At 52.0% G+C, this 18,330-nt stretch overlaps 1 protein-coding gene across 2 annotated transcripts in view; it reads right to left on the bottom strand.

Moving 5' to 3' along the window:
* AGBL5 (AGBL carboxypeptidase 5) overlaps positions 1–18,330 on the bottom strand; it is a 195,445-nt gene that overhangs the window by 115,707 nt on the left and 61,408 nt on the right. For both annotated transcript variants that reach the window (XM_088460553.1, XM_088460554.1), the window contains exons 11-12: positions 10,203–10,393; positions 8,544–8,743 (exon numbers count right to left, since the gene is read on the bottom strand). In XM_088460553.1, the coding sequence (XP_088316679.1) occupies positions 8,544–8,743; positions 10,203–10,393 (391 nt within the window). The remainder of the gene's footprint in view (positions 1–8,543; positions 8,744–10,202; positions 10,394–18,330) is intronic.

The raw sequence follows: 18,330 nt of genomic DNA, 5'->3' as shown, positions 1-18,330 counted from the left end.
CAGTCATTGGCAGAGGGAATTGAATGGGGGGGGAGGGAGTGTGAGAAGAAACTAGGTTTGAGATGCAGGTACTAGAAGGGCGGTAGAGGGCTTTGTAGATGGGCGAGAGGCGTTTCATAATGAATAGGACAGGGAGCCAGTGGAGCAGATGGCGCAGGGTTGCAGGAGGAAACAGAGGTGGGCAGAGAATTTGAAGTTATACTGGGGAGGGGTGAGGCAATACTGCAGTAGGCCAGGCCAATGAGGAGAAGGCAAGAGACGATGAGGGTGTGAATGAGTTTAATGGCTTCCAGGGTGGGAAAGCTCCTGGATCCTGGAAACATTACAGACATTGCAAGACTGGGAGAGGAAATGAATGTGGGAGTGAAGAAGGGGCAGAGCTGCAGAAGACACCCAAACATGGGGGGGTAGAAAATAGGTAGCTATTGACAATATAGAGGGGACCTTGGCAGGGGGAAGTAAATGACCTCCTTATAGAGACGTTGAAAGAAAATACAGATTCATTCGAGAGAAAAGCTGGTGACGCTGGAAAGGGAAGAAGGGAAGAGGTCAGGGGGAAGTAAATTTGGGAGTACGCCGGCATAGAGGCGGTATTTGGATGACGGACGGCACTTTGTGTCACAATCAGCTTTCAGTTGATCGTGGTGTTTTTTCCACCATCCCAACAATCTTGCGCTGCAAATTTCAACCAAGGTTCCACTTGCCTTGCAGTGTGACGCGGGCCTTAAACTTGCCGATACGTGTAACATAACTTGTGGTGGAAACAGGAACATGGCGGTCACCGGATGGTGACTCACAGTCATCGGATTGTCCACAACCTCCTCAGACGGGTCTCTGGATTCCTGCTTTTATCCATGCTCATGGCACTGACATCAAGCGGAGCGGGAGAACGAGCCCTTTACCCTATTGGCCAATGCGTGATTCATATACAGCAGGCCCCACAGGTGAGGGAAGGACATCACTTTACTCACTCATAGGTCCAGGCCATTTATAGATTTGTGGGTGGAAGATGCAAAGATACCAACATATATTCTGGAAGGAACAATCCACAAGGGTACCCATATCTGTGCTGGATGTTGCATGCAGCACAGGATATAATATGAGGAGTCCCTGAGCTGTGTGTTTGTGTGATGTCATATAAAGGGTAAGGAGACTTATGTCTTACCTGTTAAGTCCTTTTCTTCGAACTCCATAGGGGACACAGAGACTACACTGGCAGATGGAGTATGGGCACCAAACAGTTAATTTCTTCATAGATGTGCAGCCCAGGCTCCTCCTCCCCTATACCTCACCCCCAGCCCAGTCAAGTTAGCAAGCCTAAGGCAGGAGCGGGAAGAAAAAGGAAGATTGGCGCACACGCACACACACACAAACACCTGAAGAGACGGGAAAACCAGAAAATGAGGAGAAACCCCGCCAATCAGGTGCGTCAGGGTGGGCGCCCTTTGGGCCTGAATCAGAGCTCGCTCTGAATCAGGGCGATTATTTTTGGTGCGGCCTCCGGGTTGCTCGCATAGCTGTGGGTGACCACCCACAGCTTTGCGAGCGGCCAGGCGATGGTCGCGAGCATCGTTACCATCGGGGGGTTGCGACGAGCCCCTTGCGGTAGAGTCTCGTTCCCACAAACCTCAGTGAGCTTCTGGCTCTTAATAGAGCCGGAAGCTCACCACTGACATCACTCGTGATGTCAGTGGGGTCGCTCCCAAACAGCAGGCATTCCGTCGGGAAAACGATTGTAAACGATTTATAAATGATTTGCAAACGATTGAATGATCATTATCGTTCATAAAAATCGCTAAGTGGATACCTCTCTTAAGACATAAGTCTGCTTTTCTTCATCACAGTCTATAGGGGACACAAGGACTACCCTGGGGACGTCCCAAAACAAACCCCCTAAGGGAGGGGGACACTTCTGAGCAGCACTGAGTACCTGTCACCCAAAAGTCACATCTGCGGAGGCGAAGGTATCAACGCATAAAAGCGGATAAATGTGTGAACAGAAGACCATGTGGCCGCCTTGCAAAGCTGCTCCGCAGAAACACTACGACGAGCTGCCCAAGAGGTACCAAACCGATCTTGTGGAATGAGCAGTCACTACGGTCAGGGCCAAAAGGTCTGCCGCCAAAAAGGAGACTGAAAGGCGGAACCACAATCTCCTGATTGAGGTGGAATCTGGAAACCACCTTCGGAAGGTAACCTAGTCGAGTCCAAAGAACGGCCCAGTCCGAGGAAAACATCAGAAAAGGAGAGCAACACGACAGTCCACTCAAGTCTGACACTCTCCAAGCTGAAGCAATAGCCAGATGGAAAAGGTCTTCCACGTGAGCCAATGAAGACCCACCGATTCCAAAGGCTCGAAGGGAGGTGACTGAAAGCCTGAAGCACCAGGGATTATAGCTCAGGTCTCCTATAGGACGCTTGGAGCTGTCTGTTCAAAAGTAGTAAAAATAAATAAATAAAAACTGAAGAAAATGAGGCTGCTTTAGCAGACGCCCCGTTACAGGTGCCCGTTTCTGCGGCAGCAAACTTAGGGGTCTATTTACTAAGCAGTGTTAGGAGACAGAGTGAAAAGTGATAAGGTACCAGCCAATCAGCTCCCAACTGTCATTTTTCAAACACAGCCTGTGAGATGGCAGTTAGGAGCTGATTGGCTGGCACCTTATCACTTTTCACTCTGTCTCCTAACACTGCTTAGTACATAGACCACTTAGACTGGCCAGGCTGGGCGTGGGGTATAGGAGAGGAGCCTCGGCTGCACATCTCTGAAGAAATTAACTGTTTGGTACCCAGACTTCACCTGCCAGTTTATACCCCAGCATAGACCCTGTATAACCTATGGACTGTGATGAAGAAATAATAATGTGAGGTGACCCTGGGCTGTGTGATGTCATATACAGGATATAATAATGTGAGGTGACCCTGGGCTGTGTGATGTCATATACAGGATATAATAATGTGAGGTGACCCTAGGCTGTGTGATGTCATATACAGGATATAATAATGTGAGGGGACCCTGGGATGTGTGATGTCATATACAGGATATAATAATGTGAGGTGACCCTGGGCTGTGTGATGTCATATACAGGATATAATAATGTGAGGTGACTCTGGGCTGTGTGATGTCATATACAGGATATAATAATGTGAGGTGACTCTGGGATGTGTGATGTCATATACAGGATATAATAATGTGAGGTGACTCTGGGATGTGTGATGTCATATACAGGATATAATAATGTGAGGTGACCCTGGGCTGTGTGATGTCATATACAGGATATAATAATGTGAGGGGACCCTGGGCTGTGTGATGTCATATACAGGATATAATAATGTGAGGTGACCCTGGGCTGTGTGATGTCATATACAGGATATAATAATGTGAGGTGACCCTAGGCAGTGTGTATGTGTGATGTCATATACCGGATATAATAATGTGAGGTGACTCTGGGCTGTGTGATGTCATATACCGGATATAATAATGTGAGGTGACTCTGGGCTGTGTGATGTCATATACAGGATATAATAATGTGAGATGACACTGGGCTGTGTGTATGTGTGATGTCATATACCGGATATAATAATGTGAGGTGACTCTGGGCTGTGTGATGTCATATACAGGATATAATAATGTGAGGTGAATCTGGGATGTGTGATGTCATATACAGGATATAATAATGTGAGGTGACTCTGGGCTGTGTGATGTCATATACAGGATATAATAATGTGAGGTGAATCTGGGCTGTGTGATGTCATATACAGGATATAATAATGTGAGGTGACTCTGGGCTGTGTGATGTCATATACAGGATATAATAATGTGAGGTGACTCTGGGATGTGTGATGTCATATACCGGATATAATAATGTAAGGTGACTCTGGGCTGTGTGATGTCATATACAGGATATAATAATGTGAGGTGACTCTGGGATGTGTGATGTCATATACAGGATATAATAATGTGAGGTGACTCTGGGATGTGTGATGTCATATACAGGATATAATAATGTGAGGTGACTCTGGGCTGTGTGATGTCATATACAGGATATAATAATGTGAGGTGACTCTGGGATGTGTGATGTCATATACAGGATATAATAATGTGAGGTGACCCTGGTGGGTGTGTGATGTCATATACAGGATATAATAATGTGAGGTGATCCCATATACAGGATATAATAATGTGAGGTGACTCTGGGATGTGTGATGTCATATACAGGATATAATAATGTGAGGTGACCCTGGTGGGTGTGTGATGTCATATACAGGATATAATAATGTGAGGTGATCCCATATACAGGATATAATAATATGAGGTGACCCTGGGATGTTGGTGATACCGGCACAGAAGTGAGACACAGGAAAGAAATCACCAGTCTGAACTCTGTTCATTTATTGACGTTATATAATGTACATGGTTAGAGACAGGAAACAAATATATAATTACAACTTAATGCAGATACAGAATTGTTTTTTAACAACAATTAACAGTTTATGACAAGCAGACACTAAGACAATTTATCATAAGTACCCCAAAAATCAGAGTCACACCCTCTCACATTGTGCCGACAACACATCCCTGGCCCCAAAGTATTTAGCAATCACCCCATTGCCCAAAATAAAAGGGAGGGCGAGAAGAAAGGGAGGATGGAGATGGCGGTAACGCTTAGTAACGGGAATCCTGTACATTAATCACTGCTGCCAGATACCTGCACTGGAGGGACTCACTCTGTACAGCGTGAAGATGCAGAGAGAGCCTGGGTAGAAACGTGGCCTAATGTCTGGGGTTACCAGGTAAATGCACTGGAGGGATCAGAGTACTCACTGTACAGCGTGGAGATACAGGGAGAGCCTGGGTAGAAAGGTGGCCTAATGTCTGGGGTTACCAGGTAAATGCACTGGAGGGATCAGAGTACTCACTGTACAGCACGGAGATACAGGGAGAGCCTGGGTACATGGGTAGAAACATGCCCTAATGGCTGGGGTTACCAGGTAAGTGCACTGGAGGGATCAGAGTACTCACTGTACAGCGTGGAGATACAGGGAGAGCCTGGGTACATGGGTAGAAGCGTGCCCTGGATTTCTGGGGTTACCAGGTAAATGCACTGGAGGGATCAGAGTACTCTCTGTACAGCACGGAGATACAAGGAGAGCCTGGTTACATGGGTAGAAACGTGCCCTGGTTGTCTGGGGTTATCACTGCACCCGTGTGCTGGCAGCGCTGCTCAGGTCAGTGTGAGAGGTCACAGAGAGGGACTATTCCCCAGGATTGTTCAGTGGATTGCTGGCCCGCTGTGGGCAGAAGGTGGAACCTCAGAGCCCTTGAGAGGGAGGTTGGGGGGGCTTCTGTGGATTGCAGGCCCGCTGGGGGCAGGAGGTGGATCCTGAGAGCCCTGGAGGGGGGGGGTGAGGGGTGTTCTGTGTATTGCAGGCCCGCTGGGGGCAGGAGGTGGATCCTCCGAGCCCTGGAGGGGGGGGGTGTTCTGTGGATTGCTGGCCCGCCAGGGGCAGGAGGTGGATCCTCAGAGCCCTGGAGGGGGGGAGGGGTGTAATGTGGATTGCAGGCCCGCTGGGGGCGGGAGGTGTTTCCTCAGAGCCCTGGAGGGGGGGGGGTTGGGGGGGAGAGGGGTGTTCTGTGGATTGCAGGCCCGCTGGGAGCAGGAGGTGGATCCTGAGAGCCCTGGAGGGGGGGTTGGGGGGGGAGAGGGGTGTTCTGTGGATTGCAGGCCCGTTGGGGGCAGGAGGTGGTTCCTCAGAGCCCTGGAGGGGGGGGGGGATGGGGGGGGAGAGGGGTGTTCTGTGGATTGCAGGCCCGCTGGGGGCATGAGGTGGATCCTGAGAGCCCTGGAGGGGGGGTTGGGGGTTTCTAAGAGGGGTGTCCTGCGGATTGCTGGCCCGCTGGGGGCAGGAGGTGGATCCTGAGAGCCCTGGAGGGGGGGGTTGGGGGGGAGAGGGAGCAGGAGGTGGATCCTGAGAGCCCTGGGGGGGGAGGGGTGTTCTGTGGATTGCAGGCCCGCTGGGGGCAGGAGGTGGATCCTCAGAGCCCTGGAGGGGGGCTCCTGCACAGAGGCAGCTACATCTCCTTTTATTCTTCTATCTCCAGCTTTATCCCCTTCCTGGCAGGGAGTGAGGGGTAAATGCCCACATTAAAGGTCTCCTAAATGGCTCTTCCGCTCTGTGGTTACCGTCAGTAACTTTTGTATTGCCGCTGTCCTGCTCCTGCAGTAAGGATGAGGGGGGAGGGGGCCATGCAGGACAATGTGAGGTGTCTCTGTAGTAGTACTGCGCCTATACAGCCGCTGAGACTGCACAGCGAGGATGTCCCCAGCGTTTGCTTTACATGATGGCTGGTATGTATCTACGTCACACAGCCGCCCCGCCTGCGGATGGGGGGGGACTTTCACCCACCGCTCTGCCACATATACGCCATCTGTGTACAGTGCGGGGAGAGCCGGGTCTCCGGGAGTGCTGGGTACACCCTCTGAGAGATTAAATGGGAGGGGCATGTTGTGAGGCCACGCCCCCCCCAGCGCGTGCAGGTTGGCCCTCCCCTGTGTTTGGCACCTGGGCCCTATCATCATCCTGGAGTGAACACTAGTATATAATGATACAGAGTATACAGGGTGTGTATACATTTGTGCAGAGAGATGACATTAATGGGTGAAGTTTGATGTAAGTGCTGATTCATAAGCTGCGCACACGCAGCGATTTTCTGGACGATGGAACGATATCGTTACCGTTCAGTCATCCAAAAAATCGTTCCGTTTCTGCCCCAAAACGATAACGACCAATTCGCGCTCCCGCTGGTCGTTGTCGTTTATCACCCGAACATGCTGGCCAACCTGACGATATTGTTGTAGCATGTGCGGGGATGAGGGAGGGGGCCCGGCACTGCCCAGGATATCGTTCAGTGTTTGTGCTCAGTGTCGGGGACACACGTGACGATGTCGCTCGTGGGGTGAATCGTCCCGTGTGTATGCAGCTTTACAGGAGCTAATAAATATATACCTATGTATAATGATGCTGGCTGGGGGATATTTTGGTGAGGAGTCACTGGACCCGATTATAAATATATTAATGGAAATTTACTAGATTGTATAAAATATTACATTATATACCATAACAAGTTACAGCCCTTATATACCATAACAAGTTACAGCCCTTATATACCATAACAAGTTACAGCCCTTATATAATATAACAAGTTACAGCCCTTATATAATATAACAAGTTATACTTCTGTAACACAAACCTCCAACACAGAGATCACATCCAGACTGGATCAGAGAGATCACAAACAGATCACACACGGGGACTGGATCACAAGGTCGCTCAGATCACATACAGACTGGATCAGGAGATCACACAGACAAGGATCTTACATACAGACCTTATCACAATTAGATTACACAAGAAGGGTGACAATGAGACCGTATTCTCATCCGCCTACTGTATAAGGCTAAATTCACTATACAGCGTCTTCAGCAGTTCTGTCTGCTGGATTTCCAGGGGCAATTATATTCCATAGAATGTCCTCCTGGTCTTATAGTGTATATAACTGCCCCTTTAAAGCCAGGAGGAAATACTGAAGACACATTGGTTTTGGAAATCGCTGTATTATACATTTATCCCATAATACATAGAGTATCTCAGTAATAACACGTCTACAGAGACTGCATCACAGCCGTGCAAATCCAAGCCGCGCCAGAAACACGCACAACAGAGCCCAGGAAGCCAGTGATACTGCACAACGTGTAATATATTACATGTAATATGAGGAACGGAGCAGGGAGCTGGGATGTGGCCCCTGGGGGAGAAGGCACCAGGCACGTAGCCAGCATGATACCACATGGCGACATGTAGCTCCCCCTGCTGGCTACGTGTGTAACATGTAATATGAGGAACGGAGCAGGGAGCTGGGATGTGGCCCCTGGGGGAGAAGGCACCAGGCACGTAGCCAGCATGATACCACATGGCGACATGTAGCTCCCCCTGCTGGCTACGTGTGTAACGTGTAATATGAGGAACGGAGCAGGGAGCTGGGATGTGGCCCTGGGGGAGAAGGCACCAGGCACGTAGCCAGCATGATACCACATGGCGACATGTAGCTCCCCCTGCTGGCTACGTGTGTAACGTGTAATATGAGGAACGGAGCAGAGAGCTGGGATGTGAAAAAGCGCTGCGTAAATTTCGGGGTGATAACGTTAACGTGTTGCCTCTATCTCTTAGGCATCGTGCAAACTACATGTAAACATCGTACCTTGCCCAAATGACAACCACATCCCCCCCAAAAAATGGCCCTTTCATTGACGGGGCAGCACAGGTCCCGTCACACCCGATTACCGCAGGCTGAAGCTCCCTGCGCCTCCGAGCAGCAAACGTTACAGATCAGATAGCTAATGACAGGCAAAGTCCATGATACAAGAGAAGGTGACATTGGGGGGGGGGCACTGAGGCTGCTCTTCAGCTCTGCTGGGACCACAAACGCCAGAAGTACCCCATAGGAGTGAAGATGGGGTGCCAACACTGCACGGAGCTCATCTTACCTCTCACTGGTCCCAGGAGCCGATGGCCACCCTTCGGAGGGCTCTGGTTGCTGCTGGAGCAAACGAAGGTGAAGCTGGGGGAGGGTTTGGTCTGGGGGGAGTTCTGCTGGCTGCTGCTGCTTGTGCTGGTGGTCCCGTTGCTGTAACTCCTCACCCTCGTGACGCTGTTCTCCAGTAACGAGGATGAAGCAAAACTGGAGCTGGAAGAGACATAACATGATGAGGACGTCGGTCTATGGGCTTAGCCTGATGTCTGAACTAAGGGGGAAGCTAAATAATTGGGGCACAGATACATAGTGAGTGTTAAAGCATTTCCATGGCAACCAAACGAGGAGCAATATCATTTATGTCCACTTAATAGAAAGGAGATTAGCAATAAAAGTGCGCAGGATGTTTAAACTTAGCCTATTGTGGAAAGTCTAAGAGACCAGGAGACTGCCCTGTGATGGGAGGGACGCCTCAGCCCGGTGACCAGGAGACTGCCCTGTGATGGGAGGGTCGCCTCAGCCCGGTGACCAGGAGACTGCCCTGTGATGGGAGGGACGCCTCAGCCCGGTGACCAGGAGACTGCCCTGTGATGGGAGGGACGCCTCAGCCCGGTGACCAGGAGACTGCCCTGTGATGGGAGGGACGCCTCAGCCCGGTGACCAGGAGACTGCCCTGTGATGGGAGGGACGCCTCAGCCCGGTGACCAGGAGACTGCCCTGTGATGGGAGGGACGCCTCAGCCCGGTGACCAGGAGACTGCCCTGTGATGGGAGGGACGCCTCAGCCCGGTGACCAGGAGACTGCCCTGTGATGGGAGGGACGCCTCAGCCCGGTGACCAGGAGACTGTCCTGTGATGGGAGGGACGCCTCAGCCCGGTGACCAGGAGACTGCCCTGTGATGGGAGGGACACCTCAGCCCGGTGACCAGGAGACTGCCCTGTGATGGGAGGGACACCTCAGCCCGGTGACCAGGACACTGCCCTGTGATGGGAGGGACACCTAAGCCCGGTGACCAGGAGACTGCCCTGTGATGGGAGGGACACCTAAGCACGATGACCAGAACACAGCACTGTGATAAGGGGAACACCTCAGCCTGGTGACCAGGAGACAGCCCTGGGAAGGGGAGGACACCTCAGCCCAGTGACCAGGAGACAGCCCTGTGATGGAGGACACCTCAGCATGGTGACCAGGAGACGGTACGTGTGAAGGAGGACACCTCAGCCTGGTAACCAGAACACAGCCCTGTGATGGAGGCAAACCTCATCTTGGTGACTATGAAAAGGCTATGTGATGGGTGGGGACCTCAGCCCAGTGAGATGGACCTCAGCCCAGTGAGATGGAGGAAAATCTTAGCCCGATGACAAAGACGGCTCTGGGATGGGAGGGAACACCTCAGCCTGCTGACCAACAGACGACCCTGTAAAGTGTATGCTTTCAGCCCAGTGACCTGGAAATGGCCATGCGATGGGAGGGGACCCCAGCCCGGTGACCAGGAAATGGTCCTGTGGTAGGGACACCTCAGTCCTGTGTTTGGTGGACAGATTATCCTGGAGACCAGGAAAGGAACCTACGATGATGGATATAAAAGGTTCAGCAGTACATGTTATGATCTAGTCTTTTGTTATGTTACAGGGGGTACCACAGACATGTAAATATCAGACAGGACCCTTACTTGCAAGGCTTGGGTGGAACCTTTGTGCTCTTCTTCTTGGATCCCCCGCTGATGACCACTTTGGTGTTACGTACATGCTTCAGCATCCAAGCCCGCAAGTTGGAAAGATTGTTGTATTCGGACATGATGAGCCGGGGCCATGGGTTGTTCTCTTCCAAATCCAAGGCTGCGATGGCTGTAGCTCTTCCAATCTGGTAGTGACAGAAGCAGAGCGATAGGGAAGGAAATCACAATTCACAACAAAACTATCGGGGCCATCAATACTCGGCACTCATTCGGCATATGCAGAGGCCCTTCTCTGACTGATGAGGCCGCAGCTATAAGCTGGTCTCATTCTACCTGTCCAGAAGGAGGTCTCCAGTCACTGGTGCGGAGAGGGAGCAGAGTCAGGGAAAAGGTCATGCCGAGCTCGCCAGTCACTGGTGCGGAGAGTGAGCAGAGTCAGGGAAAAGGTCATGCCGAGCTCGCCAGTCACTGGTGCGGAGAGTGAGCAGAGTCAGGGAATAGGTCATGCCGAGCTCGCCAGTCACCTTTTGCGGAGAGTGAGCAGAGTCAGGGAAAAGGTCATGCCGAGCTCGCCAGTCACTGGTGCGGAGAGTGAGCAGAGTCAGGGAAAAGGTCATGCCGAGCTCGCCAGTCACTGGTGCGGAGAGTGAGCAGAGTCAGGGAATAGGTCATGCCGAGCTCGCCAGTCACTGGTGCGGAGAGTGAGCAGAGTCAGGGAAAAGGTCATGCCGAGCTCGCCAGTCACTGGTGCGGAGAGTGAGCAGAGTCAGGGAAAAGGTCATGCCGAGCTCGCCAGTCACTGGTGCGGAGAGTGAGCAGAGTCAGGGAAATGGTCATGCCGAGCTCGCCAGTCACTGGTGCGGAGAGTGAGCAGAGTCAGGGAAAAGGTCATGCCGAGCTCGCCAGTCACTGGTGCGGAGAGTGAGCAGAGTCAGGGGAAAGGTCATGCCGAGCTCGCCAGTCACTGGTGCGGAGAGTGAGCAGAGTCAGGGAAAAGGTCATGCCGAGCTCGCCAGTCACTGGTGCGGAGAGTGAGCAGAGTCAGGGAAAAGGTCATGCCGAGCTCGCCAGTCACTGGTGCGGAGAGTGAGCAGAGTCAGGGAAAAGGTCATGCCGAGCTCGCCAGTCACTGGTGCGGAGAGTGAGCAGAGTCAGGGGAAAGGTCATGCCGAGCTCGCCAGTCACTGGTGCGGAGAGTGAGCAGAGTCAGGGAAAAGGTCATGCCGAGCTCGCCAGTCACTGGTGCGGAGAGTGAGCAGAGTCAGGGAAAAGGTCATGCCGAGCTCGCCAGTCACTGGTGCGGAGAGTGAGCAGAGTCAGGGAAAAGGTCATGCCGAGCTCGCCAGTCACTGGTGCGGAGAGTGAGCAGAGTCAGGGAAAAGGTCATGCCGAGCTCGCCAGTCACTGGTGCGGAGAGTGAGCAGAGTCAGGAGAAAGGTCATGCCGAGCTCGCCAGTCACTGGTGCGGAGAGTGAGCAGAGTCAGGGAAAAGGTCATGCCGAGCTCGCCAGTCACTGGGAGATTCTAATCACCACAGGGAGACTGACCGAGGCAGCATTAATGCAGGGACTGGAAAAATGGGCAACACAATGGTGGGGAAGCTGCAGATTACACTAGGTCACTTCTCTACTGAAATGTAATAATCCTCAACAAAACACAATGACTTAGAATCCGTAACGTGAACACAGGATTTTCCTTTAACGCTCTGGACAGGAGAACTAATCTCCTTCTGACCTCTCTGACGCACAGCGACTGGGCACACAGTAATACCATACAGCAAGCCGAAGCACGCTCACTGCGACCGGGCACACAGTAATACCATACAGCAAGCCGAGTCACGTTCACTGCGACCGGGCACACAGTAATACCATACAGCAAGCCGAGGCACGGTCACTGCGACCGGGCACACAGTTATACCATACAGCAAGCCGAGGCACCTTCACTGCGACCGGGCACACAGTAACACCATACAGCAAGCCGAGGCACGTTCACTGCAACCGGGCACACAGTAATACCATACAGCAAGCCGAGGCACCTTCACTGGGACCGGGCACACAGTAACACCATACAGCAAGCCGAGGCACGTTTACTGCTACAGGGCACACAGTAACACCATACAGCAAGCCGAGGCACCTTCACTGCGACCGGGCACACAGTAACACCATACAGCAAGCCGAGGCACGTTCACTGCGACCGGGCACACAGTAACACCATACAGCAAGCCGAGGCACGTTCACTGCGACCGGGCACACAGTAATACCATACAGCAAGCCGAAGCACGCTCACTGCAACCGGGCACACAGTAATACCATACAGCAAGCCGAGGCACGTTCACAGCGACCAGGCACACAGCTATACCATACAGCAAGCCGAGGCACGTTCACTGCGACCGGGCACACAGTAACACCATACAGCAAGCCGAGGCACCTTCACTGCGACCAGGCACACAGTTATACCATACAGCAAGCCGAGGCACGTTCACTGCGACCAGGCACAGTTATACCACACAGCAAGCAGAGACACGTTCACTGCGACCGGGCACACAGTTATACCATACAGCAAGCCAAGACACGTTCACTGCGACCGGGCACACAGTAATACCATACAGCAAGCCGAGGCACGTTCACTGCGACCGGGCACACAGTAACACCATACAGCAAGCCGAGGCACGTTCACTGCGACCGGGCACACAGTAACACCATACAGCAAGCCGAGGCACGTTCACTGCGACCGGGCACACAGTAATACCATACAGCAAGCCGAAGCACGTTCACTGCAACCGGGCACACAGTAATACCATACAGCAAGCCGAGGCACGTTCACTGCGACCAGGCACACAGCTATACCATACAGCAAGCCGAGGCACGTTCACTGCGACCGGGCACACAGTAACACCATACAGCAAGCCGAGGCACCTTCACTGCGACCGGGCACACAGTTATACCATACAGCAAGCCGAGGCACGTTCACTGCGACCAGGCACAGTTATACCACACAGCAAGCAGAGACACGTTCACTGCGACCGGGCACACAGTTATACCATACAGCAAGCCAAGACACGTTCACTGCGACCGGGCACACAGTAATACCATACAGCAAGCCGAGGCACGTTCACTGCGACCGGGCACACAGTAATACCATACAGCAAGCCGAGGCACGTTCACTGCGACCGGGCACACAGTTATACCATACAGCAAGCCGAGGCACGTTCACTGCGACCGGGCACACAGTTATACCATACAGCAAGCCAAGGCACGTTCACTGCGACCGGGCACACAGTTATACCATACAGCAAGCCGAGGCACGTTCACTGCGACCGGGCACACAGTTATACCATACAGCAAGCCGAGGCACCTTCACTGCGACCGGGCACACAGTTATACCATACAGCAAGCCGAGGCACGTTCACTGCGACCGGGCACACAGTTATACCATACAGCAAGCCAAGGCACGTTCACTGCGACCGGGCACACAGTTATACCATACAGCAAGCCAAGGCACGTTCACTGCGACCGGGCACACAGTTATACCATACAGCAAGCCAAGGCATGTTCACAAGGGCGACAGTAACACCACTGACAGTCACTGCTCTCTTGTTTATAGAGTGTAACAAAAATTTGCTGGCACCGGTGGGAAGCTCGGCATAGACGGAGGTATGGAGGGCATGTCCAGGCATCACTGCTATTATACAGTAAGCCCTCAAATCCCAGCCACAGCCAAGAGATTAGCACAAAGCACAACACGTTCAGATGCCAATGTCAGCCAGCAAATAGTCAGGATCAGTCAGCGGCGCAGGCGGTCATGTGATAATGAAAATACACAAACAGGACATAATCATCATCATGAAGATATAAGGTGTCACTAGTGATGCAATAAGACAGCATAAAGAAGCCGCCTATGACGCCATGTGTGGATGACAGAGAAAATCCCCCAACGGCGGGGGCATAAGGGCTCACACATTACACAACACAGCCTCCATGCAATCACTGCTCAGGGAACGTATGAGCGTTGTCCTTATGGCCCCACATCAGCACTGATGGGATCTCATTCCTAAACCTGGGAACTATTCATTTTGGGCCATGAAGTTGTAGTTTTGCTGGTCGGTTCCTATCGTCGTCCTCTCACGTGATCCAATATCAGCTGAACTTGGTTCCGTCTCGCTCAGATGTGACTTTGGAAGCCTGGGTTGTGCAGCAAAGTGACACTTGACTGTCGGGACTTTCTCCTGGCTACACGGACAAGTAGGTCATACTTATTCATCTCTTTCCCAGGCGCTAATCGTACTGTGCTGACCGAGGCCTGGATGCTCCCTGGATGTAGCGTTTGGGTTCTTTCCCTTATCATCGCCCCCCCCCCCCAGACACTCCTGCAGACACTCTTCATGTTTGCCATTAGCGCAGAGGTTCCCAAACGCGGTCCTCAAGGCACCCCAACAGTTCAGGTGTTAGAGATAACACAGGTGCTTAACTGAAATTAATGAAGGTACTTATTAAGTCACCTGTGGTCAAGCATGGATATCCTTAAAACCTGGACTGTTAGGGTGCCTTGAGGACCGCGTTTAGGAAACTCTGCATTAGTAAATAGCACATCTCATGGCAGGATGAGGATTTTCATATTATTTGGTTATGGCCTTGTAGCCCTTTATTACTTCTGTGAGATCATTGCAGGCGGCTTCTCTCCTCAGCACAAACCTGGATTCTCCAGACACAAGAGTCAGAGCTTCTGCTGTAATAAGAGATATGGTAAGAATTTACCTTTGTTATCTCTATTTCTACGAGTTCCATAGGGTTCCACAGGATACCTTGGGGTATAGGTGATGACATCAGTCACAGGCACCACAGAGTTAAGTTTTTCAGCCTCCCAGGATGCACTGGGGGCCCCCTCCTATACCCCGCCCCCGAGCCAAGGCAAATCAGTTACGTAATAAGCCCCAGGTCGTTGGAGGAGAGGAAAGAGAGAGAACAAAGATCTGGAAACACACAAGAATCACATTCTCACCAGATGGAGATGGAAAAACCGGTGACCAGATAAAAGCCCAGTACAGGTGCGACAGGGCGGGAGTCCTGTGGAACCCTATGGACCTCGTAGAAATAGAGATAACAAAGTTAAATTCTTACCATACCTCTTATTTTCTACTGTAGGTTCCATAGGGTATCCACAGGATACCTTGGGGATGTCCCAAAGCAGTATCCTTTAAGGGTGGGGACGCCCCTGTGCTGTAAGGAGAATCCGCCGCCCGAAGGAAGCATCCTGAGAGGCGTAGGTATCAAAAGCATAATACCGTACGAACATATGGACAGATGACCACGTGGCTGCCTTGCAAAGCTGAACTGCTGAGGTGTCACATCGATCTGCCCACGAAGGACCCACAGACCTAGTGGAATGAGCATGGAACGGGAAGACCTTCATGAGCATAAGCTTCAGAAATAGCCAGGCGAATCCATCCTGCCAACGTTTGTTTAGTGGCAGGCCAACCCTTCTTCCGGAAGCCATAAAGGATACACAACGAGTCCGACTTTCGAAAAGAAGCGGTACGGTCAACATTGATTTTTAAGGCCCGCACCACATCCAAGGTGGCCTCACCAACCGAAAGGTCCGGTGAATTAAAGGCCGGTACAAAAATTTCCTCGTTAATATAGAAACTAGATACCACCTTTGGGAGGAAACCAGGGCGAGTATGAAGCACCGCCCTGTCCCTATGAAAATTGAGAAAGGGAGGTCGACATGAAAGAGCCCCTAATTCTGAGACCCTTCTGGCTGAAGCAATGGCCAGCAGGAATACAGTCTTAGTCGTAAGCCATTTTAAATACACTGAGCCCAGCGGTTCAAAAAGGAGGTCCTTGGAGAGCCCTTAGAACCAAAGCCAGATGCCAAGGAACCACAGGTGGAACAAAGGGAGGCTGTATACGAAGAACACCCTGCATAAAGGTGCGGACATCAGGAAGTGTAGCGATCCTACGCTGAAACCACACCGAAAGAGCAGAAACCTGCCCTTTCAGAGAAGAAAGGCGAAAACCGTGATCCAAGCCCGCCTGTAGGAAAGCCAACACTGGGGATATCCGGAACACCTGAGGATCATAGCATCTAGGGCGGCACCACTCAAAAAAATATGCCATACTCGACGGTAAAAGCCGATGTAGGCTTCTGAGCTCTTAGCATGGTCTTAACTAGAGAGCTGGAAAAACCCTTGGATGATAAGAGGGCTGTCTCAACAGCCACGCCGTCAAAGACAGCCGACTGTGGACCGGGTAAAGACAAGGACCCTGTGTCAACAGGTCCGGACGTAGAGGCAACCGCAGAGGAGCGTCTACGGAGAGACTTGGAAGGTCTGAGAACCAGTGATGCCTGGGCCACTCTGGAGCTATCAACAAGAGCTTGCCGCCCTCCTATTTGAGTTTTCGGATCACCCGAGGAAGGGAGAACGGGGGGAAAGAGATACGCAAACTGGAAGGTCCACCGGACCGACAGAGCGTCTACTAGAAATGCCCCCGTATCTCTTGTTCTTGACCCGTACACAGGCAGTTTGTTGTTGTGTCGGGAGGCCATGAGGTCTATTTCCGGAAGGCACCACTTGCCACCAGGAGTTGAAATACCTCCTGGTGAAGAGAAGATTCTCCCGGATGTACGTCCTGCCGGCTGAGAAAGTCCGCTTCCCAGTTGAGGACTCCCGGGATGAACACAGCTGAGATGGCAGGGAGATTGCCCTCTGCCCAAACTAGAATGCGGGACACCTCCGCCAGCGCTGTCCAACTTCTGGTTCCTTCTTGGCGGTTTATGTAAGCCACCGTGGTGGCGTTGTCCGATTGAACCTGCAAGGGTTTTCCTTGTAGGACCAGTCTTGCGTGATGGAGAGCACTGAACACCGCGCGAAGCTCCAAGATGTTTATTGGAAGTTCCGCTTCTGCTGGAGTCCACCTGCCCTGGAACAAGTGTCGACCCGTGACTGCTCCCCAGCCTCTGAGGCTGGTGTCCGTTGTCAAAAGGACCCAGTTCTCCACCCAAAAGGGACGTCCTTTGTTCAGGTGAGTTGTTTGCAACCACCAGGCCAGAGACAGACGGACCTCCGGAGAAAGCACCATGGTCTGCGTCTTTATCCGCTGAGGCAACCCGTCCCATTTGGACAGGATCAATTGTTGCAGAGGTCTGGAGTGAAACTGGGTATATTCCACCATGTCAAAGAGTGACACCATGGAGCCCAGTAACCTCATCGCCGAGTGAATAGACACTCGGTGGCACTGAGGACAACTGCATACCTTCGTCTGCAATGCAGAGATCTTTTCCTCCGTCACAAAGATCCTCTGCTGTTGCGAGTCCAACAAGGCCCCCAGATGGAGAATCCTCTGTGAGGGAACCAGGGTGGATTTCTTCCAGTTTATCAACCAGCCGTGATTCTGCAAAACTGAGATCGTCAGCTGCAGATGAAACTGAAGGATCTCTGGAGACCAAGGATCTCTGGAGACCTTGCTAACAACAAAAGGTCGTCCAGATAAGGTAATAAGCGGACTCCCTGCATCCTCAGGTGAGCCGCCATGACCTTGGTGAAAACCCGAGGCGCTGCTGCTAGACCAAAAGGTAGAGCCTGGAATTGATGTTTGTCGCGTACTGCAAACCTGAGGAATTGTTGATGCGTTAAGACAATGGGGTCATGCAGGTAAGCGTCCTGGATGACCCACGACACCATGAAATCCCTAGGCTCCATCGCCAGTATGATGGAATGCAGGGTCTCCATCCTGAACCGAGGCACCCTCAAAGACTTGTTGAGGGATTTGAGGTTGAGAATAGGACGGTAAGACCCATTGGGTTTCTGCACCAGAAAGAGATTGGAATAGAAACCCATGGCTCTCTGAGATAACGGAACAGGCACTATAACTCCAGCCTGGAGCATAGAGTGCAATACTTTCTGCAATTCCGGGGCCTTGTTGTGATCCGACGGAAGGCCTGTTGTGAAAAACCTGCTGGGGGGTCTGCATCAAAAGGATAGGGCATAGCCCCGAGAGACCACCTCGTGTACCCAAGTGTCCTTGGTAGTCAGATACCAACACTGGGCGAACCGAAGCAGGTGGCCTCCCACTTTGGGATCCCCCAAAGGGAGGCCCGGGCAGTCAGGCTGAAGGCTTGTCGT

This window comes from Taudactylus pleione, unplaced genomic scaffold, assembly GCF_031769625.1.
Source record: "Taudactylus pleione unplaced genomic scaffold, aTauple2 ptg000050l, whole genome shotgun sequence".
NCBI lineage: Eukaryota > Metazoa > Chordata > Amphibia > Anura > Myobatrachidae > Taudactylus > Taudactylus pleione.
The sequence above is the reverse complement of the archived record's forward strand: the minus strand, read 5'-3'. Positions and strand labels throughout refer to the sequence as shown.